The 23,077-nt window shown below is 52.2% G+C and overlaps 1 protein-coding gene across 2 annotated transcripts in view; it reads right to left on the minus strand.

Moving 5' to 3' along the window:
* Window positions 1-3,060: 3,060 nt before the first annotated feature.
* The window catches only part of STK10 (serine/threonine kinase 10), a 48,236-nt gene continuing 28,219 nt past the window's right edge, over window positions 3,061-23,077 (minus strand). For both annotated transcript variants that reach the window (XM_048080475.2, XM_067005559.1), the window contains 16 exons: window positions 22,039-22,188; window positions 20,259-20,331; window positions 19,339-19,533; window positions 18,112-18,193; window positions 16,824-16,958; window positions 15,086-15,631; window positions 11,170-11,300; window positions 9,719-9,842; window positions 8,337-8,516; window positions 8,010-8,102; window positions 7,718-7,847; window positions 7,184-7,308; window positions 6,635-6,823; window positions 6,244-6,369; window positions 5,884-5,997; window positions 3,061-5,775 (listed from right to left, as the gene is read on the minus strand). In XM_048080475.2, coding sequence (XP_047936432.2) covers window positions 5,635-5,775; window positions 5,884-5,997; window positions 6,244-6,369; window positions 6,635-6,823; window positions 7,184-7,308; window positions 7,718-7,847; window positions 8,010-8,102; window positions 8,337-8,516; window positions 9,719-9,842; window positions 11,170-11,300; window positions 15,086-15,631; window positions 16,824-16,958; window positions 18,112-18,193; window positions 19,339-19,533; window positions 20,259-20,331; window positions 22,039-22,188 — 2,534 coding nt within the window. In that variant the 3' untranslated portion in view covers window positions 3,061-5,634. The remainder of the gene's footprint in view (window positions 5,776-5,883; window positions 5,998-6,243; window positions 6,370-6,634; window positions 6,824-7,183; window positions 7,309-7,717; window positions 7,848-8,009; window positions 8,103-8,336; window positions 8,517-9,718; window positions 9,843-11,169; window positions 11,301-15,085; window positions 15,632-16,823; window positions 16,959-18,111; window positions 18,194-19,338; window positions 19,534-20,258; window positions 20,332-22,038; window positions 22,189-23,077) is intronic.

Genomic DNA, 23,077 nt, shown 5'->3' on the forward strand with positions numbered 1-23,077 from the left:
TGTATGAGATAGCCAGCTTGTTACGCACAAGAGGTTATTATTTCAGGACAAACCCACTCCAGGCTTATGGACACTGGCGGAGAGCCAAGGGACTGCACAAAATCAATCGGAAACACTTAAGCATCAGCATTACTTCCCCAGGGCTGTAATCTGCTTAGAGGGGGCTGAAGTGACTCCATCGCACCTGGACCCCAAGAACACAGACAGTGTACGTGGCTCAATCACTTCCGAGCACCCAGGAACAAGCAGAGGCTGGAACTGATCGCAGCTGATGCTGTCAAATGGCTCCTGTGTTTAATTAACAGGTCTGATGAGAGCTGTTGAGGAGACAGAGCGTGGCTTTGTGTGCTGACCTGGTCACCTCCTGTGGGAGGCATGCCAGGAAGCCAGCTGGAGAGCCTTGGCCGGGTCTCTGCTGCTCCTCAGTCGTGTATCAAGGCACTTGTGACGGCCCTGGAGTCCCGTGCTTGCCCCACACCTCTGGTATGGTTGCAGGAGCAGCAGGGATGTGGCAGCAGCACTTCCCACACTGAGGTTACGTGGTACAAGGGTACAGGTGGAACTGGGGGGAGTTTGGGGATAAATGAGTTGTTCCCTGCTGCTGGGTCACAGCTGGGCTGTCCCCAGGGTCTGGCAGGTGTCAGAAATGTAGTGGAATGAGAAATGGTGCCCCACAATCACCCAGAGAAAACAGCACCTGCAGCCTTTCTGCCACAGACAGTCCACTATTTCTGCTTGCTTTCTTAATTTAAGAACGGTGAGTATTCTCCTAATCCTTCCTCACATACGGAACAAATTCATTTGTCTTCCCTGAGCTCCCTGACAAAGACGAGTCAAAAACAGGGCTCTTACCACAATATTTTACGGGGCAGGTCTTTGCAGCTGGAGCACAGCGAGGCAGTGGTTACACACTGTATTGCCACGGCTGTCTTGCACCAGTTCTCAGCCACCTCCAGCAACGATTTCCCACTGGTTTGACCCCAATATTGCCAGGTTCAGCTGCATGTGCGGATGACACCGAAGGCAGCCAGCCTGGCGGCAGAGTGCTGCCCTCCTGCACAGAGGTCTCACAGCAGGGAGAAGCAGAGCCCGTGCAGGGGGACTCCGTCCTTGCCCTGTTTTCACGAGGACAAAGCTGGGGACAAAGTACTGAAGCACCAAGGAAAAGCAGAGATGAAGGTAAAGGTGTGCCAGAGCAAACACCGATCTCTGCATCCAGGATTAAAGCTGTGCGAAGGGGCCAGCCGGGGCGGCCGCCTCAGCGTGCGTGCCACCTAGTGCCCGAGAGGGGAACGGTGGCCGGAGGTTTAACCTTGTCCCCAAACCTTGTCCCCAGACCTTGCCCCCTGCAGCAGGAGAACGCGCAAAGGCCCGCGGCATAGCGGGGTGCAGAGGATCTGGGGAGGGAGCCCTCGTCTCCAGCTGCGCTCCTGCAGCGAGGGATGGGGAGAGGATGCAGCGACAGCAGGAGGGCAGCGGAGGCACAAAGCCCGGCTCCACGGCCCTCCCTGCATGCCCTGATTTTTCTTCCCCCCCCCCCCCCGAAGAGCATCGCCGTCCCCTTCACAGCAGGAACGCTGTGAAAGGCCCTGGGCAGCTGTGAGGATGTGACAGGACAGAGAAGGTAATGAGGAGAGCCGAGAACAGTACGGCTTGTGCAGCACCAGTTACTTCTCAGGGCTGTCATCTATTATTATTATTATTTTTCTAATAAATAAAGAAAGATTTGTCACTTTTGCTCTGTTTTCAGTGTTCCACCAGGGCAGGTGATAGATAGTGGTTATTTCTGGAATATACAGTACTTTCCACGTATTTATAAATTAAGTATCCTCGCAGTTGAAGCTCCCCCCAGGCACTGCCAAGGCCGTGCAGATGAAGTTAAATACTCCCCTGAGCTCCTGGGGATACACTGGGGGAGACCATTTTTGACCAGTGTGCTCCAGGGGATGGTGCAGTCCTGGCACAGGTAAATGAAAGAGGTGGTTAATTCTGTGTCCTCAGCTAGTTCCTCTCTTACTATCTCACAGAGCAAGGAGACAGGCACCTTGCTCTCATCCTTCTCTCACTGCAGTGCCGCCCAGTTAACACCCCGCAGCCAGCTGGCTTGCACCAGCAGCTCCCTCTGCCTTTCACCACCTCCCCTTTGGACTCCCAGCCTGCACTTTTATGTAACCAGGGTGGACCCAGGTAGCAAGGTCACTTCCAGCATGGCAGAAATTGGTAGGTTCTGGAGCAACTTTCCAAAAACAAGGGGGAAAAAATCACAGCAATTGCACCAGTACCTTTCAAAGCTGTTGTTGTACAGTGCATGTCCCTGCGTGGTGCAAGGCATCTACGTGAAAGAAATAACTAAACCTGCAGGTAAAAATCTCCAAGCAGCAAACAAAGACCACACAAGCCCTGGGGCTGGTTACAGAAGCGGTGGGACCTTTTCTGAGCAGCCTGGGGGAGCAAGGAGAGGCGTCCCCCCTGCACTGATGGGAAGACGAGGTTTGCATCTTGGTCTCATGACACGGCCCCAGATCCAAGCAAAACCTCAGCAAGAGCAGCAGGACATAGTGGGGAGGAGACAGTGAGGCAGCCCTAGGACATCCTTGTCCCAAAAAAGCATGGGAACTGAGGCATTTGTCTGGTATCTTCTGCTAAAGCCAGACAACCTCATCAAAAAAAGGAAAAAAAAAAAAAAAAGGAAAAAGTCATGCGTAAACAATTTGCACTCTTCAGACAACTGGATGCAATACTCCCCCTTCGCCAAGGGGAGGCACCCGAGCACTGTTCTAACACAAGGAAGGCACCGAGGGAAGTGCTGCCTGACTCGGGTCTGCCACAGTTCCAGCTTCGGAGCAAAGATGTTACCGCCAGTGAGCTGCAGCACCCAGCAGAAGTGTTTCTGAAACAACTAGCTGCATTTTAATGAACTGGAATTTCAGCCTTGCATGGTTCACATGCCAGAACTGGCTCTGGAGCTTTCTGTAAGTCAGCAAAACCCAGACTGTAAAAGCAAAACTGTGCTGATTTGAGGCCACAGCCAGCAATCACGCAGGAAAGCAGACACATGCCTGGGTTTCTCAGTCTGTTACTTTATTAGAAGGCTCTATACATCAGTGGTCACCCCACTAAAGACATTTTACAAAATATTAAAAAAAAAAAACTTTTATTCAAAGCCACATTTTTAAAAATGGCACCCCACCTCCCCTCAAAAATAAGTTGGATTTATTCATGGTTACTTCTGAACAGGAAACGTCAAGACATCCTCTTTTTCAAGGGGGAAAAATAAGCACCCTGTAAACATGACAATCATAAGACGTGCTCCCCTGCCCCCTTCTAGGAGAAGGGTTTGGTGTTAGAGCCCCAGCACACCTGGAGAAGGAGCAGAGAACAGGCAAAGGGCAGGGGACAAAACCATTCCCACCCTCTGTTAGCAAAAGCAAAACTATGTTGCTAGCTCGAGGCTGCAAGTAAGGTGGACTGGAGGAGGGGACAACCGATTCACCTTGTGAGTACTTACATCAGCCCTTTAAAAGCCCCCAGAAATATCCTCCATACATTCTCATGGCTGCACAACATCCAGAGAGAACTGGTGCTCCTGGGCTGGTGCAAGAAGGCAGTCAGAGAAGCTGCAACCCCCTTCAGCGAGACCAGGTACATTATGCTGCAGGTACAGTATGCTGCAAGACATCCTTCCACTAGTCACGCACAACACATGAAAGGCCAGGCCCTGGGTACTGATTTCTGCAACAACAACCATTTCATGGAACAGCTCCAGCTGACCCCAACAGGACAGGGAACAAAACCTCGGGGGCTGCTATCACACATTTCTATTGCAGCTAAAAGGCTGAAACCAGCACATTGTCCTGGTTCAGGATCACCCCTGCATTCATTTGTTTTTATGTTAGCTCCCAACTGGTGCTGTCATTATATCTGAAAGGCACAGTCAGTGTTTTTGGAGACAGGACAGACAGTCTCCCTAGGACAGGCCAGTTACTGAAAAGCCACTAAGCAGTCTGCGGGCAAAGGGGCCCAGCCCTTAGAACTCTGTCTAGGCTACGTTTGTTAATAAAGATAATAATGGTGTGGATTCAGAAGAAACTTGGAATGGCCCAAATGGATGTAGTCTTGCTAGTTTGCAGGAAGCTTATTAATATGTATTATGAACTCTAAATGGTGGTGAATGCACTCCTCAGATAAAGAGGTGCTAGAGACCTGGGGACTGACTCCTTCAGCTAGGCACCTAGAAGTGTAGCACGTCACATACCACCTTTTCTTGAAATGCCAATATGTCTCTGAACCTACATGTGAGATTTTAAAATATATATATATTTTTTTTTTTTTTTAAAGTGATATTTCATTTTGCTAGGGTAGCAGGCATTTAACAATTGTCTGGAGATCAAAGAGAGAAAAACTTAAGTGCTACCACATACCCATTGGTCACTGCCATTGCATAAGGAGGGTGCTGCCCAGTGAGGTCTCTGTCCCCTTACCCAGGTCCATGCTCTGGGACCTGCCCAGGAGCTCAGCCAAGCAGTGCATGGTGCAGGTGGGGAAAGAACGGCAGCCCAGCCGAGACACATCGCCAGGGAGCAGAGAGGATGGAGGGCTGGACCTGCCGCTGCTCTGTCACCGCAGCCTGGCCCTAAGCTGAAAGCCCGGAGAGTCACCCAGGAAACTGGCACTTCATGAGAAGATGAAACATCAGTGGAGAAAGCAATGCTGAAGGTAACGAGCCACCGTGACCTGTCTGCATCTCCCCTTCCCTTGCTCCAAGAATCCTTTATTCCACCCTGTAACCCTGACTGCAGAGTGGCTGACCTACCTGCCCACATACAAGGCACTTAAAAAATATCTCAAACACCTGTGTGACCGTGAGGGCTGTGGCAATGACACCCTTCTGCCCTTCACTGACTAAAGGCACGTGGCTGTGACCAACACCTCGTGGTGTCACCGCAGGACTGGACGCCATTCCAAACCTCCCCGTCCGCACAAGCACGTACTCTTCTGTAAGAGACAAAAGCCTGCACAGTCTGTACTAGGAGCACGAGGAAAAAAGGAACCCAACCCTCCCAGCTAAAAGGAAAAAAAAAATCCAAATCGCTGTCTCCCTTGAGCACAAGAAAGCCACAGTAGATACAAATAAGGCGAGTGCGGGGGGCCACAAGGCCAAGGTTAGCATAAGACACCACCAAAGCTGCTTTGCCCCAGGCCAGCCGTTTATGGAGGACCAGGAGGAGAAGGAGCAGCCGTGAGGAGAGGCTGCTGGCCGTGGGCTGGGTGCATGAGGGCCTGCCCGCTCCTCCTGCTCGGGGCTGTTACTGCTCCAGCCCGAGCTGACGGGCCTGGTGAGCACCAGGCTCACGTCCAAGGCGATGCGTTCAGCTAACGGTGCCAGTACAACCACAGAAACAGCCCTCCCAGCCTCCTCGCTGAGCGGGCCAGCCTCTGGAAAAGCCAAACCTTCCCGCCAGCACCCCACGTGAAGGACAGAGGCCACGTTTCTCCCAGACAGAGCGAGGGGACAGGCGGGTGCTGTCGTGAGCAGAGGCTGCCAAGAGGGTCTTCCAAGTCCGAGAGGCCCCCCTGCAGCCCAGGAGGGCACGGCAAGTACCAGCTGGGGGCCTGCCAGCTGCCACCTGGGGGTTAGGAGCTCTCTGTGGAGCTGAACGGGATGAACTTGGCGTGTTTGGTTGGGGATGCGGGGGTCTGTTCATCTGCCTCCTCGCTCAGCTTGAAGAACATCTCCTGCTCACGCTTCTTCTGGTTCAGCTCATCCTCCAGGGCCTGAAGCAGAAGGGAACACACGCAACAAGAGATGTTTGGCATTGTACTCGATTTATGGACTTTGTCCCCCCCGACCAGCCAAGCAGGACACCACGGGGGAGGCCATACCTTCTTCCGCGGCCTCAGCTTGTCCCGCCACTCCTTCATGTGCTGGTTGTGGTTCTCGTCCAGGGACTTCAGCTTCTGGGTTTCGTGTTCAATCAAGAGGTGACACTTTTCATTCTAAACACAGACCACAAAACAAAACACTCATTAAGGAGCTGGGACTCTAAGTCCTGTGCTCTGGCCAGCCGTGCATCAATCAGCCAGAGGCATTCAGAGCTCTGAGCTCCAGGGCATGTCAAGACACGGCCACAAAAGCCTCTGAGGCGGAGCCGAGGATGCCAGTTCTAGTTCTCTGCAGCCACTTCTGACAACGGCCAGGACTTTGCTGCACCCCTGAGAGGCCAGACCAGGAGGCATGGGTACCTGCAGCTGCTGGAGCTCGTTTGTGTTGCTCTCACACTGGGCTAGCATGTCCTTCATCTGCGTCTCATGCTTCTGCTGCTGGTGCAGCCGCTCTGCCTTTTGCCTCTTCTCTTCCTGCTGAGCAAACTGGAAGAGAAGAAAGCAGAAGAGTGTGTAAGCATCGCTTCCTTGAAGCCAGTTAAGAGACCAGTCAACTTGTACTACTACATAAGAAGGAAAAGAAAAGCCCTGATGATGCTCCCCAGTGCTACTCACAAAAGCAAAGACCTCTGTCTCCCTGCAGTGGGTTAGAAATTTGGGAATGGTGGCTTCTTTCCAACTTCCCTTCCTCAGAGAAGTAACTGTACCCCCAAGCCAAGCCTCAGCCCTGGTGTCCTTTGCACGGCCTGACCTGTTTTATCTTCTCCCGCTGCTCGGATGCGCTCCCACTGGAGTGGATGTGAAGGCTCTTCTTGTACATGGCCATGCGTGTCTTCCCTTCACTCCGCTGGATTTTGGGCAGCCGGGCCTTCTCCTGCTGTTGCCGAACCTTCATTTGCTCTACCATGCGCTGGTTGTATCGCTGCATTTGCTCCCTTTCCTGCAACGGCACAGGACAAGGCGTCAGAGCAGGAGACACACATCAGGTGTGCCAACCTTCACTCAGTGCTGTGGGAATCCACCAAACCCCATAACGGACAGTGAGAAGTTTCCAGAAAAGCCCCCCAAATTCACAGCTGCTTCTTGGATGTTAAATGCAGGCAGCACAGAATATACAGCCCAAGCAAGTATGCTGACCCCAGTGTTATTGTGATCCCTTTGAACTAACTTTGACCAAGTCCCTCAACACTTAGCCCATTCTCCACCCTCATTTAAATCCTAAAAGGGATGTTTTTAGGGACACCCCTGCACCCAGCCGAACAGCACCTGGCACCGGCGTAGGAAGGAGCTAACTCCTCACCTTCTCATGCTTGCGGAGCAACTCGTGCCTCTGGAGGAAATACTGGTCCTTTAGCTGCTGCTTGACAAGCTGGTGCTTCTCCTGTTGCTGATGCTCTTCAAGATCCCAGATGCACGCCTCCCGGTCTGAGGAAGGGAGAAGAGTCAGGAGAAAACCCACCCAAGCCTACCAGCTCGGTCACACGCAGCATCCCAAGCACGAGTGGTCCCTACACACGGGAGCAGCACAGCAGATGTGGAGTGTGACTGTTCACCACCTGTTTTCCAAGAGAAATTGGTTGCAAACCATATCAGAGAATCATTCTCGTAATTACGAAGCCTAATTGGTTCATATTTGTAAAGCACTCTGAAGATTAAGATGCTAAGTATTATTATTGTTAAACATTTAGACAGGATCTGGCAGGGCTGTTTTTTCTAAATCCTATCCTGCCAGCTTGCAACTCTGCCGCAGCATCTGTTGCGTGGGAAGAGCCAGCAGTGGATAAGCCCATCGTCACAGCATTTGCTTTCTTCCTCTTCAGCCTTTGCCACCCACCTCTCATGAGCTGCTGCTTTTTGTTGAGGCACTCGCGCTCCTTGTCGCAGATCTCTTTTTTGTTCTGGGCAGTTATATTCTTCATGGCTAGCTCCAGGTCTTCCTTCTGCTTGGCCAAAAAATCCTGTTCCTGGAAGGAAACAGCAATAGCACCATGAGCCCTCCTCCTACTGGAACCTGAAAAGCATCTGGTGGTAATTTACAGACTACCAGTCCCTCAAGGGAGAAGGATGCTTCAGTCTGCTCTGCCCTATCCAGTCTCTGAGTTGTGGCAATATTCTCTCCGCCTTACCATGATTTGCTTTTTTTGGGCAAAGTCATCCATCTTCACCTTCATGTTCTCCTTGCGCTGTTGCCGTGGCATCTTTTCAACCTCATTCTTGACCTTCGGAGAGGAAGAGGAGATTTATCAGCAGGTAATTTAGGCCAAGAAAAACCCAACCTAATGTTGCTAAACAGCAGAACCTCAGGAAAAACCCAAATATACCAAAGAAAAGCAAGAGCTTCCTGTTAAAATGCCACCTGCTTCCCCCTCAAGATCTGCTATGGACAATGGCTGATGCTTTCCTGGAAGAAACAGATGCAGGAGACCACGATTCCTCTATCCTACCCCACTTACCTCCTTCTTCATCTGCTTCAGCTGCTCCATGAATTTTACATGGTCCCGTTCCTGCTCTAAGCGAATGCGCTTGGCCTCCTCCCGCCGGCGCAGTGAGTGATCCTGTTCCATCTTCTCAATCTGCTGCTTCTGCTGCCGCTCGAGGTTCTCCAGTTCAGTGTCGTAGAACTTCTTCTTTGCCTGTATGGGAAGGAAAGAGAGGTCAACCTCAGTCTCCTCTGAGCTTTGTTTTCTTACAAAATTGTATTTTTTTTTTTTAAGTGGGGTGGTTGTCCTAGCATGAATCGAGCCTTTTTACTGAATACAGAGGAAAGAAATTTCCAAAGAATGACGCATGAAGTACAAGCCAGCTCTAGTGTGAGCACGAAGCATTTCTGAATTTGTTCTAGTGCCGATGCATTTCAACACTTTTTCCTTGCTTAAGTCCTGTTCTGTAACATCCCACTGGGACCCACAGCCCTGAGCAAATATTAGCAGGCAGTGGATCTCAAGCATAACACTTCTTTCTCTGCAGACAAGAATTTTCACATTTGAGGGTACTGTGTTCCGACGGCGCACTTGTGCCTGATATCTCTGCGAGCAGCAGGGACAGAGAGCACTGGTATCAGTAGGACTGGATTGCAAACTGCCACAGGTAAGTGGTAAAAGAAGCACATGTGGAGCTTTCGCACATCACACTGCATGGTGAATAATTTCTCACAAATGAGAAGAGACTGGCTAAGATGGAAATTTACAGACGTGGCACGTCAAGACTTCAGAAATATAACAGAGCACATGAATGAATGATGCCTCCCAGCCTGCTGCAGGACGGGGTTATCAGACGGACAAGCTAGGTGAATTAATAAAGGGGTATTTAGAAGATGGCTCATGAAAGCTTTAAAAGGATTTACCTATAAAATCATTCTACTTCAATGTAAGCTGCCCAAGGAGGAACTAAATAAGCCAACCGAGTTTATCTTTAGTCAGTTTATACTCAAAGACTTGCCAGTTTTTCTGCTCTCGCACTCTAACCACATCACTTTCTTATTTGAAGGTTTTTTTTTTCTGTTAAACACAACAGTACTGCTTCTCACAGTAGGTAGGAAGGGACATACAAGAAAAGATCGCTGAAGAGGGAAAGTCCTGAACAACTTTTTTCCTGCTACACCCTGCAATGGCAATCAGTGCTCCCTAAGCACTTAACACCCACACAAGGCTCTGTCCCCAGCAAATGCATCCTGTCCCTCAGATCCCAAAGGGGCTTCTCAGCTGTTTTGCTCCACCCCAAGAAGACGCTCCAGGCTTGCCACAACCCAGACAGCACTGCCCTGTGATGGGGCTTGCAGGGCATCTGCAGAGAAATCAAACCGGCTGGCAGCCGGCAGCTTCCCCTGCCTACGTACCGTCATTTCTTGCTCAAAGCGCCTGAGCATCTGCTCCAGCTGCAGCTGGTGCTTGCTGTTGAGCTGGGCCTGGTTTCGGTGCTCCTCCTTCTGAAGGAGACGCAGCTCCCGCAGCTCCTGGCGCCTGTAGAGGGTTATAAAAGGGAAGGGGAGAGAGAAATAAGGTCAGACGAGGTCAGAGCTGCGTGCCTGAGCGGAGATGGCAGAATCAATAACAAGAGCACTGCAGGAGTGAGGGAAAACTGCACAGGCATCCCTTAGCACTCAGTTGCTTTGAGCATAGACAGGAGGTAAATGCCAACTGAGGGATGTGCTGTTGGGCTCTGCAACACCAGCCCACCACAAGGAAGCAGGGTGCTAATTACATTAACTGTTGGCATGCTGTCAGTTTTCACAGGTAAGGCCTGTTAGCATTCGAGCCTTCTCCAACAAGCCTTGACAAAGCTCCTAAAGTGATGCTGCAAGGCAATTCCCTCCAGTCAGGATCCAAAACATCCCTTCTGCCATAAAGATTAGTGCATACTGGTCTTCAAAACACAGCTCAGGCCAAGCTGGCGTTGCCCTGGCCTGGCTCCCCCGCTCCGTATCCAATTGTGCTCACACCCAGAGGGGCAGAAAGGGCAGTTTTCCCAAATTGTGACCTATCTCCCAAGGTGTTGTGTCACTCCTCCCACTGAGTCCCCCAGCTTCATAGCTGGTGAAAGGGAGCCTCTGCTCGGTCAGGAGGTTGTGTTTGAGCCTGTTTCCTGAGCTTGTGCCCCAACCAAGCTGGAAGCCAGTGACGTACCACTCAAAAGGAAAAGCAGCAGCAGTTTCCCTGCGCAGGATCACCACTGCTGCTGTGCATTAATGCTACACACTGCAGTGCAACTCTCTGGGGGCCCTATTGGGAAAACCACTTCGGAACAATTTCTTCTCTCAAAACAAACTCAAGCCCCACTAAATCAATTGGCTCAATAGGATGGGCTCTCTTCTAATTTCACTTTCAAATCGATGCCTTGGTGTGTTCCAAAAACTCAGAAGCAAGGCTCCTAAGTGCAAAACAAGACGCCAGGAGAGTTCACCATGCCCACTAGGTAGCCCCAGTAGAACAGCCACTTTTCCCAAAAGATGCTCAGGGACCTGATACTTTCCAACCCCAGCCTCTCTGTCCCTTCTTCCTCCTTGCAAATGGAGCAGGCACCATCAGAAAGGAGGATTCTTTTTTCAGGGATGCTGTCTTCATGGGAATAGAGCTCAGCTGAGACAGTACAGCGAGCCCCCTGCCTGGCACAAATACTACTAAGAGAAGACTAAAGGAAGTGATGTCCACACTGGACACTTGTCTTGTCCAAGTTGGACCAAGGCAGGAAACATGAGGACTTTAGGTTGCTCCTGGATTTGCTTGTGGAGAAGAATACACTGCCCAGTGGGTTGCCCTGCCCTCCCTTCCACACTGGTGGCCAACTTGCCTGAGAAATCTCATCTCTTCATCCTTCTTCTCATCCTCGCTGATGATCTTCGAGGTGGTGACACTCACCTCCACTCCATCCACCACAAACTTGCGGGTGCGTTTCAGCGTCTTGTTGTGCATCCGGGAATCCTGAGTTTGGCAAAGGAGGAAAGAAAGAGGCCATGAAGCAGCTCCGCAGCTTGCTGCTCGGTGCATACAGCTGGAGGTCTCAGAGCAATTTTGGTTTTCTTGTTGATAAAGAGCAAATGCAAGCAGGGAAACTGCATCAAAGCAAATATCATCAGCAGATCTGGAGGTGCTGTTCAAATCGTGCAGACTTTGCTGCATGATGGAGTGAGGTGTGATTTCCACCCTGCAAAACTGCAGTTCCTAGAAATCCACACAATGTGATGTTTGCAGTGTTTCCTTTTAAGTCCCCTGGGCCATCTGACCCACAGGTGCAGGGCAGCCAAGGCCTCCGCATCAGGCTGCGGCCGCAGACACAGCTATGGGGAGAGGAGCCAACCCAGCCCAACATCTCTGCACGTCTGTCCCTCTGGCCCTCATTACAATACCTCGCTAATCACAAGCAGCTCCGAGCCCCTTACGGCGACCTCCCCAAAGCACAGTCCAGGCTTGTTTCCACTGGAGTAGGGGAAAGTGAGCAAGCCTGCCTCGCTCTGCATCTGCAGCCAGGCTGAAGGACTGTGACCAGGGACTTGGCTGCTCTGACAAAAATAATAGGGGCACAAACGACTTGAATCACAGTCCTACACGGAATGCGCAGGGGTAGAATGGGCCAAGACTCCCCCAGATCCTCTCATTCTTATGCTGATGGCCGTTACAGATAGAGAACACGGCACAAGACTTTCCCACGAGCCTGCAGTGGTCAAAGCAAGCCCCCAGAGAGCTTCCAGCAAATGGAGGAGTGCTGTGGCTTAACCCCAGCGAGCAGCCCAGCACCACACAGCTGCTTGTTCACACACACCCCCAGCTGGAAGCGGGGAAGAGAACCAGAAGGGTAGAAGTTAGGAAACGAGTGCGTTGAGATAAAGACAGTTTAATAAGAAAGGAAAAGGAAAAAGAAAAAAGAAAACAGAACCCCCACAACTGAAGGAAAAAACAAGCGATGCACAACGCAATTGCTCACCACCAGCCGACCGATGCCCAGCCAGTCCCTGAACAATGGCAGCCCCCCTGCTAACTCCCCACAGCCTTATCTCTGAGCATGGCATCCTATATGTTATGGGGTATCCCTTTGGCCAGCCTGGGTCAGCTGTCCTGGCTCCGTCCCCTCCCAGCTCCTAGTGCTCCTCCCTGGCAGGGTGATATGAGAAGCTGAAAAGTCCTTGGCTTGGTGCGAGCACTGCTCAGCAACAACTGAAAACATGGGGATGTTATCAGTGCTATTTTCATTACAAATCCAAAACTTAGCACCCTATGAACTACTACAAAGAAAATTAACTCTACCCCAACCAAGCCAGGACAAGGAGCCAGAGAAACACCGAGGCCACACGACTTGCCCACTGTATAACGATGTAGCAGTATATTAGCAGTTAAACCAACACAGAGAAATTGGTGCAAAAAGGCTTGTATGAGATCAGCTTAGGTCACTAAGACTCTTACTGCCTGGAAACTGAATTAAAACAGCTGGCCAAAACCCGGCATTTCCAGGGTGAGAAAAATGCCAACATTCAGCAGGTCCAAGCAGTACCCACCTGGGCAAAAATTCAAACTACGTACTCAAAATGAGGATCTCCTCCCACAAACAGTTCTATCTGAGAACGTTTGCTTTACCTTTTCAAAACCCTATCTGTCTCCTTCTACCTGCATCCCATTTCTGACTGCTTTCTCTGCCAGCTGCAGCCTCCCAGACTCACCTGTAGATTTCTATCCTTGATTTTTCTAAAACAAGATCTGAATACTTTCTGGTGGAATTTTTTTTTCTTTTTGACTAAATTATAAACAACTGGAAAAGGAACACGGTAATGAAACAGTGATATTAACTTTGCAGTTTAGCCTGTGATAAAAGTCTTGTAACAGTTGATGTTCACAAACAGAATGTGGTTTAACTCTTTGTTGTCCCTTCTCTGGCTGCAACCTTCCTGGCACCCTGTGCACATAACCCAGCATCACCAGAAGCACTAGCAGGGGCAGAGCAGGGGAGTCTACATCCACAACGCTAAGCCTGGGGATAGTCTGTGTGGACAAGCCAGGGGAGGCAGCAAGAGAACTCTCCTTCACCCCAAGTAAATAAATAAGCACAGCTATTTCCTTCAACTGTAAACAGCAGCCCCTGGAAATCACAAAACATCCCAGCCTGGGGCAGTCCCCAGCAGATGGGAGGAAGAGGAATTCAGCCACAGACAAACTCAAGAGGAATGGAGAGCACTGAAACTGCTGCCAGGTGAGGAGGGAGCAGCACAGCCTGTACTCTCCATGCACTAACAGCTCATTGAGCAAAGCAGAGGCACCACCAGGGCACCCAGGGCCCCCCAGCAGCATCACGCCTGGAGAACAGCTCTGCTTGGAAGCCTTGCTTGGAGATGTGATTTAGTCTGTTGTGAGCATCGTCTCTCTCTGGGTCAAATCAAACTGTCATCTAACACGACCATCTCTTTGGAGATTTACTCCCTTTAAAAACTGAAACAATCCATTTCCCCTTCTAGGGGACCAACTGGGGAGAGCAATTACACGTGTGGCACCACATGCATCCGTGGCTGGCCTCGAGGAGACTGGGTGGCACAGGAAAGACAGCATGGAGAGGTGAACGGCTATGCAAGAGTGTCACACCGCCCTCCTTAGCAGATCCACAGTGAGTGTGGGCTCTGCAGGGGATGCCAGCTCTCCTGCTCACAGCAGCAGAGAGGAGGGGAGGTCAGTTTTGCCAAGAATGGTATTTGGGCACATTTCTGTGCTGGAAAGCTATCACTCATGCAGGCAATTGCAACACATGCTCTGCCCCCTCAAGTTGCCTACGTTTCTTCCCCTGAAGCTCAGCAAATATCATTCGAATTATTTTGCCTCTTCATCTAAGCCATGCTGACCTTGCTGGCTCTGGCTCACAAGCATTCCTAGCCTCCAGAAAGCCTTTGCAAAAGCCAAAAAGCCTGGGAGGTCTTCACGCAAATCGCTGCTGACACAAACCAGGCCAGATGTACAGCAGGTTGCAAAAACCGAGAAAGCCACCAGCCCAAATAAGCTTTCTCTTTGGGTTAGATGTTCTAGGAAAGAGCAGGGAATGATGGGCAACATATAAAGTTTAGGAAGTGACATTTTGGGTTTCATACTTGGGCTTGCTCATACTGTGTACGACTGCACAAGTCAGGCAAGTGGCACAGCTCCTTCAGATTTCTCCAGGACCTACAAGTAGCCTCAAAGCACTGGACTTTCATTAGATTTCAGCGGCCTGGGACAGCAAAGGACATGCAACAGCTCCACTGAGAGCTTCTCCTCCCTTTCAAGACATGCCACCATGTGCCCATGGCACAGTTTAACCCAGCACTGCCGCGAGCCTTTCACTGACCATCTCTGCAAGGCTATCCCACCGAACAGCACTCTGCACCACGGTGCACCTGGGGCACCTTTAACATCGTGCTTAGGGGTTAAAGGCGAGGTTCCTAGACCCTCTGCTGTCATCCAGCCTCTGTGCTCTCCTACTGTACACGCTCCCAATCCAGACACATGGAAGACTAGGGGCAACTTACTTTCTCCTCCTGCAAAGAGTAAAAATCTAAATATCTAGAGTAAAAATCTTCCAGAAAAGCATTCTGCTTTCTCAGGAAGGACTTTCCTGGACTGTGGCTGATGCATGCATGTGCTCAGCCTCTCAAGGAAAGGATCTGAATGTCAGGAACTTGGTGAAAAAGAACACCCAGCATTTACCATGGACTTGCTGCCCTTTCTTCTCTACACCCCCTGCCCACCAGTCTCACCTTCAGGGAGATGGAACCGCTCTCTCTGTTGAGGGACAGGTCGGCAGACAGGGAGATGGTCAGGTCCATGCTTTCTGAGGCCGAAGTGCTGCCAGAATCTGAATCCCCTTTGGACCGGCTGCCAGGGATCGGAGCTGAGGAATCCAAGCTCCCGTTGGTGAGTTTCTCCTCCGTGAAGTTCTCCAGGTGGCTGCTCTCCGGCCGGTCCGCGATGCTGCTCCGCTCCCTGCTGCCAGACTTGGGCTTCTTGTCCCCCTCTGTTGAATTTCCCTGCTGTCCGGGCTGCGAGATGACGTCTGGTTTGCCATCCTCTGGGCCAGAAGGAGCAGAGCTGACAACGGTTTTCGTGGAATGGTTGTTCACCAGTTTGTCATTGTCACTGCTTAGCCCTTCATCTGAGGCTTTGTCACCCTGTCCATTTGCTGTCTCCTTGCCAGTCCCCACAGGGCCGTTAACTGTCTTGGGCGAGGAAGAGTCTGGAGGCTTCTCCCCATCAAAGCTCAGCTGGCTCACTTCAGAGGGATCCCTCTTGTGCTTTCCAGGTGGCTGAAAAGACAATGAGGGGAAGATGTTGGGTTTTGCACCAAGCCTTTAACACAACTACTAGAGCTGTAAGTCACTGTGCTTCAGAGCAAAGTCATCCACAGCTAGAGTTACTGGGAAGAAATCTTCCCTGCTGGGACATATGCCCTGGGATACTGATGCCTTTCTCCAGTCTGAAGCGCTCCAGACACTGGCTGGAAGGAAAGAGAATGGTGGAGGAGGTCTGAGAAATACAAGCACTTAAGAGGCCGCCTAGGAGTTTGCATACTGGATCCCTTTTCTCTTGGCTAGCACCACCATGGATTCACCACTGTCTTTTGCTACTGATCAGAGGGTTTGGGACATCTATGATCTGCAGCAAAGCTGCCTGGGCAGCCACATGCCGTGCTCCTTCTGGGAGCCCAGCTCCCTCCTGGGGCTGGTGGTGCCCGCATCACTGTGCCATGGCCTGCACCAGGTCCTGTTCCACATAGAAACATCTTTTACTTTTATTTAGACCCAGTCATTGTTTCTTTGACTGGGAAGGGGAGTGGCATTTCCTAACCACTCCTAGGGTTAGGAAGCCTGGGCTCCATCCCCTCCAAGCTCCCCCTTGCCAGCGCCTTCAGAGCTGCCCACGCACAGCCCTTTTGCTCCTGGCCCACCAGATCAACTTTAGACCCTGTTTTAAGTCAGGATTTGTTGCTTCCCTTTTCAAGGACGACCTCTCTCGAGAAACAAGCAACCTGCCATCCTCCCACCCACACTGCAGCAGCGGGACACAAGCTGGAGCCAGGGGTGCTCAGCGCACTCACCGGCCACCCCAAGCCCCGTGCAGACAGCACTGCCTGGCAGAAGGGGTGGAGGAGAAAGGCAGCTCGGTGAAAACCCAGGCTCTCCATCCTTCACGCGTAACCCAGCCTTGCCCACAGCAGCAGCTCTGTGCACACCCCTCCTGCGAGTGGACAGCTGGGCCGCCCGCCAGCGCCATTGTTTCCCTGTGCCCTTGGCAGCCACCGAAACACGGCTGCTCCCTGGCCAAAAAACTGCTTTCCCATCCACCAGAGGGGCCCCAGCAAAGCAGCAGCCTTCTCCCATGGGTGTCTGGGGGAAGTAGCCACGAAGCAGCCTTTGGGAGCCAGGCTGGGGGCTTTTCCCCCCGCTGCAGCCCCACTCGGTGCAAAGCCTGGCGCGGGGCTGGCAGGGCAGCGCTCACCGAGGCGGACTCTGACGAGTCGTCGTCCTCTGCTTCATCCCGACTGTCCTCAATCTCCTCCATCACCTCAGCCTTCGCCTCGGCCACCAGCTCGCGCAGGGCTCGGTTGCTGGTCACCTTGCTCACGAAGGGATGCTGAAAAGCCAAGCACAAAACATGTATGTGAAGCACACAAAAACAGAGGGATGGCAAGGATCATTCCTTGCTTTTAAACAACTGCAAAGACCTAAGGACGTGGTTCTCACCAGCATCATGAGGCTTAACCCCCTAAATGGATTTACAGCTTAGTACAAGGGAGGAAATGATGCCGAGGTTAAGTGCCAGCTCTGCAAACGTTCAAAGCACGATGCTCTGCAAAGCTGCTTTAACATCTCCCCCCTAAAAGCACCAGCTGCATTTAAACAAGGGGCTCTTGCTGCAGAGGCGATGCCCTCCCCTGCTGTGGGCAGGCTGAGCCCCGATGCAGGTCCAACCCCACAAGACATCACCGGGGCAGAGCAGGGCAGCGGGAAGCCTGCACGCAGACACAGGCTGGGGGAAGATTTAATTGAAATTGGGCGCAGATCACTCAGCAAACAGTGACATGTTTGTGCTGAGCTTCGTCAAGAGGCTGGGGAGTCCCTCTGGTTTCCAGAGCGCATCGTGCGCTTCCTCCTGTTGAGCTGGGCAAACATGCGCCCACCGGTGACAAGTGGAGCTGCTCCTCTCCCACCCACCTCCACACAGCACCCTGTGCATGTGGGGACAGAGCCCCCAGCACACGCTGAGCTGAGCTGCAAGTTGGATGGGATGTGCAGGATGCAGCAAACAAGTCCGTGATGCAGACAGAGCATTTGCAATCAGTGCAAAAAAAAAGCACCTTGTAGGGTTTCGTTGTTATTTTGGAAAGGGACAAGAGGAAAATGGTTGGATTTAAATTTGGTATAATCAGTTATAAAGCAAGCTGACTGCCACATGGGCATTTTTAGGAAATGGGAGCCACATCTACTTCAGCTGGCATCAATAGGAGCTCTGCAATTTGCTCCAACGGGAAAAACATCGCTGCTCCATCTGGAGCATTTTAGTGGCTAAGTACTATGGACTTTCTGAGAATGAGGAGATTTATCTTCAGCCAGTCTAGGACCATAAACACTTTCTATTTTTTCTTTTTTTTTCTTTCTTTTTTCTTTTTTTGAGTTAAAGAAAAAAGTAGAAGGAGGAGGAAAGAATGAGGATGTACAAACACAGGGACCCACGAAGACACAGGTACCAGTGCAGACCCATCCCCGGGGCCGGTGCTGGTCCCTACCTCCAGCAGCTGGGCTGCGCTGGGCCGGGTCTCTGGGTTCTTGTCCAGTGCCGTCTTCAGGAAGTCTCTGAACTCCAGGGACCTTCAAACACAGTCATTGCCAGAAGCTCAGAAGAGGGAAAGGCCTCAAATGCCCCAGGGGTCTGTTCAATCTCTTGTAGGTTGCGTCCCTGTTTGCATCTGACCACGATCCCCATTTCGCTCACAGCATGGGAAGTGCAGTGCTCAATTATTCTGATTATTTGTAAGAGAATCATCAATCTGGTCAAGCAAGGGATTAGTTTTTCCTTTACCCATGATGGCAACAAGACGGCAGGACTGAGCACTGGCCACTGTGCCCACAGCCAGGACAGAGAGATTGGAAGAGGGCACCAACACTTGGCTTCCCAGGTGAAGCTTGGGGACAAGGACGCTCCAGGACCCATCCCCTCAGCCTCAGTGAAGCAGGACCACTGTGAAGGATCAGAAACCCCACAGAAGGGCAACATCAGCCTGCAGAGAGCAGCTCCCGGATACAGAGTGTGTCCCAGATCCAGTTCTGGCTTCTGAGCAGCCCCAGAGGAAGCACTCCTATGTGGAGCAGCGGGCTCGATGCTTACCTGCCACCTGAACCCTGTAACTGCACTTGTGGCCCCACTGCTCTCCCAGCAACTTGCTGCAGGCTATCACGCAGCAGGCTTAGTCACAATAGGAAATCAAATGAATAGGTTGGATTTTTTTATTGTTATTATTATTTGAGATTCTTTTTAAATGCAGAAGGTTTCCAAACTCCAGGAAAGGAATTCTGGAGTTCTTGGCCACCTCCAGGTTTAGAGGAAAATTTGCCTTCCGTATAAGAATGGGACATTTTGAAACTAACGAGAGGATCCCTCCTGCTTCACCCAGCAGGGCTACCGGGGCTTCCTCCATGCTGCCCTGGCACTTGCAGCATGGTCACAGCCCTGCAGCGCCTACTCCATCGCACCCCACACCGAGAAGCTTCCTTCACACAGCAGTGCCCAGGGCCCCAGGCACACAGCTGGACCCCAAACCCTACGCTAGGCTCTCAAATTAAACAGCACAGTGATAAAAGATTATTTTTTCTCTCTTGGAATACTGCACAAGCTGGAAGATGTGTGTTCCAGGCTTTGCTGCGCAGCTGCACCTTCCGAGGGGGAGCACTGCAGTGCGCATCACAAATCCCAGGGTGCCCCCTCCCAGGAGCTGCCAGCCAGGGCCCCCCCTCACCATTTGGAAGGGCAGCTGAGCGTGGGAGGGTCGGACTTGGCGATCTTCAGCAGGACTCGCATGGGGTTGAGCTCATGATGGGGCGGCTCGATCTGGGCCATTTCGATCAGCGTAATTCCCAGGGACCAGATGTCCGCTTTGTAGTCGTACGGCGTGTCCTTCATCGTCTCGCACATCACCACCTCTGGGGCCATCCTGCAAGGGGCACAGCAAGGAGCAGGGATGATGCCACAGCTGCTGCCATGCCTCTCAGCAGAGATAAAAAGTGCTTGAAATAATCTGCAGCATGGCACAAAAAATGACCTTTCCTCCTAGCTCTGGGTTTAGGAAGTAGCAGCATCTTTTCTAAGGGTCATGGTCCAACCTCCTCCCTCTTCTGCAGACCAGCCGAGACAGCCGAAGCAGCCCGTGAAAACCCTCAGGCCATTGACATCTGGCACGGATGTTGCTTCAGACAATAAATTAATACTCGCCGACCCCGTTCCTTCAGCGACTCGGGTGATTTAGAGGTTGCATTTCTGGAGCGAGGCGTTGTGCTCATGTGCTTGGAGCTGCTTCAAAGCACACTCCACCACCCAGGCAGAGGGGAGCAGCCAGAGCACACACGCGAGCACATGTGCGTCCCTTGCTCCTCCGAGCCTGGAGCACGGCAGCACCTCGGGGCACTGGTGCTGTGCAATGCTCCCATGCCACCGATGCTCCTCACAGCTCCCTTCAGGCAAAGGAAACCCTTCCACATGCCAACGCTGGCCCAGGCTCCTTGTTAAAAAATCCTCCCGCCCATGCTTGGTAAGGCAATACGGACAAACACGCCCCAAACACCACCAGCTCCGTGTTTCTGAGTGTGCCTGATTTCCAGAAGTGAAGCCATCACACGGCTCCTTACGAACACGGCATTGCTTACCCATCAGGTCACTCACCAGTAAGGGGTCCCAATGAAGGAGTCTCGCTTCTGCAAGGTTTTCACGTTTTTGGCAGACACTCCAAAGTCAGCTGCAAAGAGCAGTAACATTAGATGCTGTAGGAAAACTGAAAGGCCCTTCTGAACTAGCACACTTGGCTGAAATGCAGATTTAAAAGCAAACACACATTTAAAGAAAGAACATGATACAATGTGCTGTTTCCTCTAAGCTGAGCATCAGAAATTCAATTTGCTTTTGGGTACGCAGCCACCAGGGACCTCTCCCTCCCATGTACGATACAAGGCCAGAACAAGCCACCCCTGCTGTAACCCAAACCCTACATATTTACGGGGAAGTTGAGACCTTTTCCACAAACAAAAGCAGCTCCATGACAAATTTCTCTCGGCACTACTATTTCGTAGCAAAAAGTCTCATTTTACACCCGAAAAACCAAAGCACTGTTATATTCTTTGCCTCCCCTTCAACCCTGTACTGTGTGATGCCGTTCCCTGACTTTGTCCTCCTACAGACAGCTGCTGAAGCCAACCCAACCCATTAAGACCTGAGGGGGGTACTGAGCCCACCCCATGTCAGTTTTCTCTCCACAACATCCCTGGTGACCTTCAGAGGAGCTGCTGTCCATCCGCACCCTGGGCCCAGGGCTTCCCTGACTGTGGGTCCCCGTTGGCTCAACCCAGCAGAGCATTTCATATGGCAGAGCACAGCCCATGGTCGCAGGAAGGTCTCCATCATCCTGGGAGGGCTGTGCTTGGGTTCCTGCTGTACAGGCCACCCCTGAGTCTCCATCGGCACCCACAGACACATCTCATGAACACCCACAGCTGCTTGCACCCCTTGGCAGGTTCTAAAAGGGATTTGCACCTTTCTGATCAGACCTTCTCATCCCCCAGCAGCTAGCTGGACACGAGCTGAACTCAGACCTGTAGTGAGTTGGCAAGGCCACCCTTTGGCATAACTCGCCCTGTCACCACCAGACCTGCTCTGGAGATAAGACGAATTCTTCCAGCTCCCAGCCCTGCCAGTTGGCACCCTTCACAGGATGCTCGGCAGGCCAAAACACATAAAAATCAAGTTCAAAACGTGATTAAACAAATTCATGAAAGAAAAAGCCCATCAAGGCTCTGGCTGGGGCTGGGGGATGTCTCCTCTCTCCCGTGGTTTAGCGCAGAGCCCCCGCACCACGGTGCTGTGCTCGGCTGTGTTTGGGGACATTCATCGCAGTGATTTCCTGATGCCAGCACGTGGGGTACACATGGGCTGGGATCCCCGAGGAGGGAGACACCGATGGCCCCTTTCCCATCTCCTCTCCCACTGACCTATCTGTGGGGCAGTGTGTTTGAGAGCTGACCCCGACTGCCTGCTCAGGACCAGGCAGCAGAGCTTCCACTCTTCCCAACCATTTCCTTCCCAACTGTCTTTAACCCCTGCCGGGTTACAGAAAGCAACATCACATTTCTATTTGCAGCAGCTATTAAGAGAACTCCCTAGCTGAGCACAGCCTGATGGTGGATTCAGCCCCCTCAATGTAAAAAAAAGTTTTTCCCCATCCTTTCCTGCCCAAGCTCAGCAGACAAGAGGCAGGGCTGTGAAACCCACGCACAGTCCCAGCCCTGCAGAGAGCATCCCTCAATCCCAGCCACATTTGGGCACAGCCGATTGCTGAGATACAGTGCCCACAGCAGCCTCCCGTGGCACCTTAGCATGAAATGGCCCCAAAAGCACCACCGTCACCGACGGCCGCTCACCGAGCGAGTGCCCGCGCCGCCCCTGCGCTCACCCAGCTTGATGTCCCCGTCCTGGGTGAGGAGCACGTTGCCCGCCTTCAGGTCCCGGTGGATGATCTTCTTGCTGTGGAGGTAGTGGAGGGCTTCCAGCATCTGGCGGCAAATCACTTGGATCTGGGGCTCGGTCAGGCCCCGGTCCAGCTCTGTTGGGAGAGGCAGGGCAGGTAAATGGGATGGGGATCTGGGCTGGGCTCCACCTGAGCAGCAGCAGGGCACGGGCTACCCAGCAGACCGTTTAAAAACTGCTGTCTGTGTGTCAAAGCAGCGGGAGACCAATGTAAATCAGCTCATTAGGGTAATTTATTCTCAAAGCCAGCGCTGGCAGCTTGGAGCTGCTGGTTCACGGCTCCCTCCCAGGGATGCACGGCCAAGCCGCTTGGTCCAGGAGCAGCCGATGGTGGGGATGAGAGGCAAGCGAGCCCGTGGGGGGACTGCAGCATGGTGGGGTCCCTGTAAGTTTGGGAAATGGGACCCTGCAGATGAGCTGGGTCCCACCCAGCATGGGGACACGAGGGGATGGTGCTGCACAAAGCAGGGAGCCGAGCTCAGCTGCAGGAGGCAGCGGGGCCAAATCCCAGTGTGTGATTCCCACCCACTGCTCCGAGATGGTTTTCTGGTGGCAGCAGGTACCAGCACACCCAGATCATCCCACTCTGTCCCTCCCTTTCTCTGGAGTTTGCAGGGACACGCAACCACTGGCACAACTGCCCTGCTGAGCTCTGCCTGGCTACCTTCACCACCTGAGGCCACTTTCCAAAGCAACGGCTCTGCCACCCAGCAAACCTCCAGGTGGTGAGCGTCAGCCGAGCCTTCCTCCCTTCCTCTGCAAGCCCTGGGCTGTGCATATACACCCTGTATGGTGGCCAAACGTACCACAGAGCGTGCCAAAAGCAGAACAAACCTCAGCTGACTCCAGCCACCTGAGCTCCACATCTGGGGTGGGAGCTGATGGATGGACCCAGTGAGTGGGCAACCTTCTGGTAACTCAGTTAATGCAGCCCCCAGCTCGTGGTGCCCCTCGGCTGGGAGGTG

This window comes from Anser cygnoides, chromosome 14 (assembly GCF_040182565.1).
Source record: "Anser cygnoides isolate HZ-2024a breed goose chromosome 14, Taihu_goose_T2T_genome, whole genome shotgun sequence".
In the NCBI taxonomy this organism is placed as follows: Eukaryota; Metazoa; Chordata; class Aves; order Anseriformes; family Anatidae; genus Anser; species Anser cygnoides.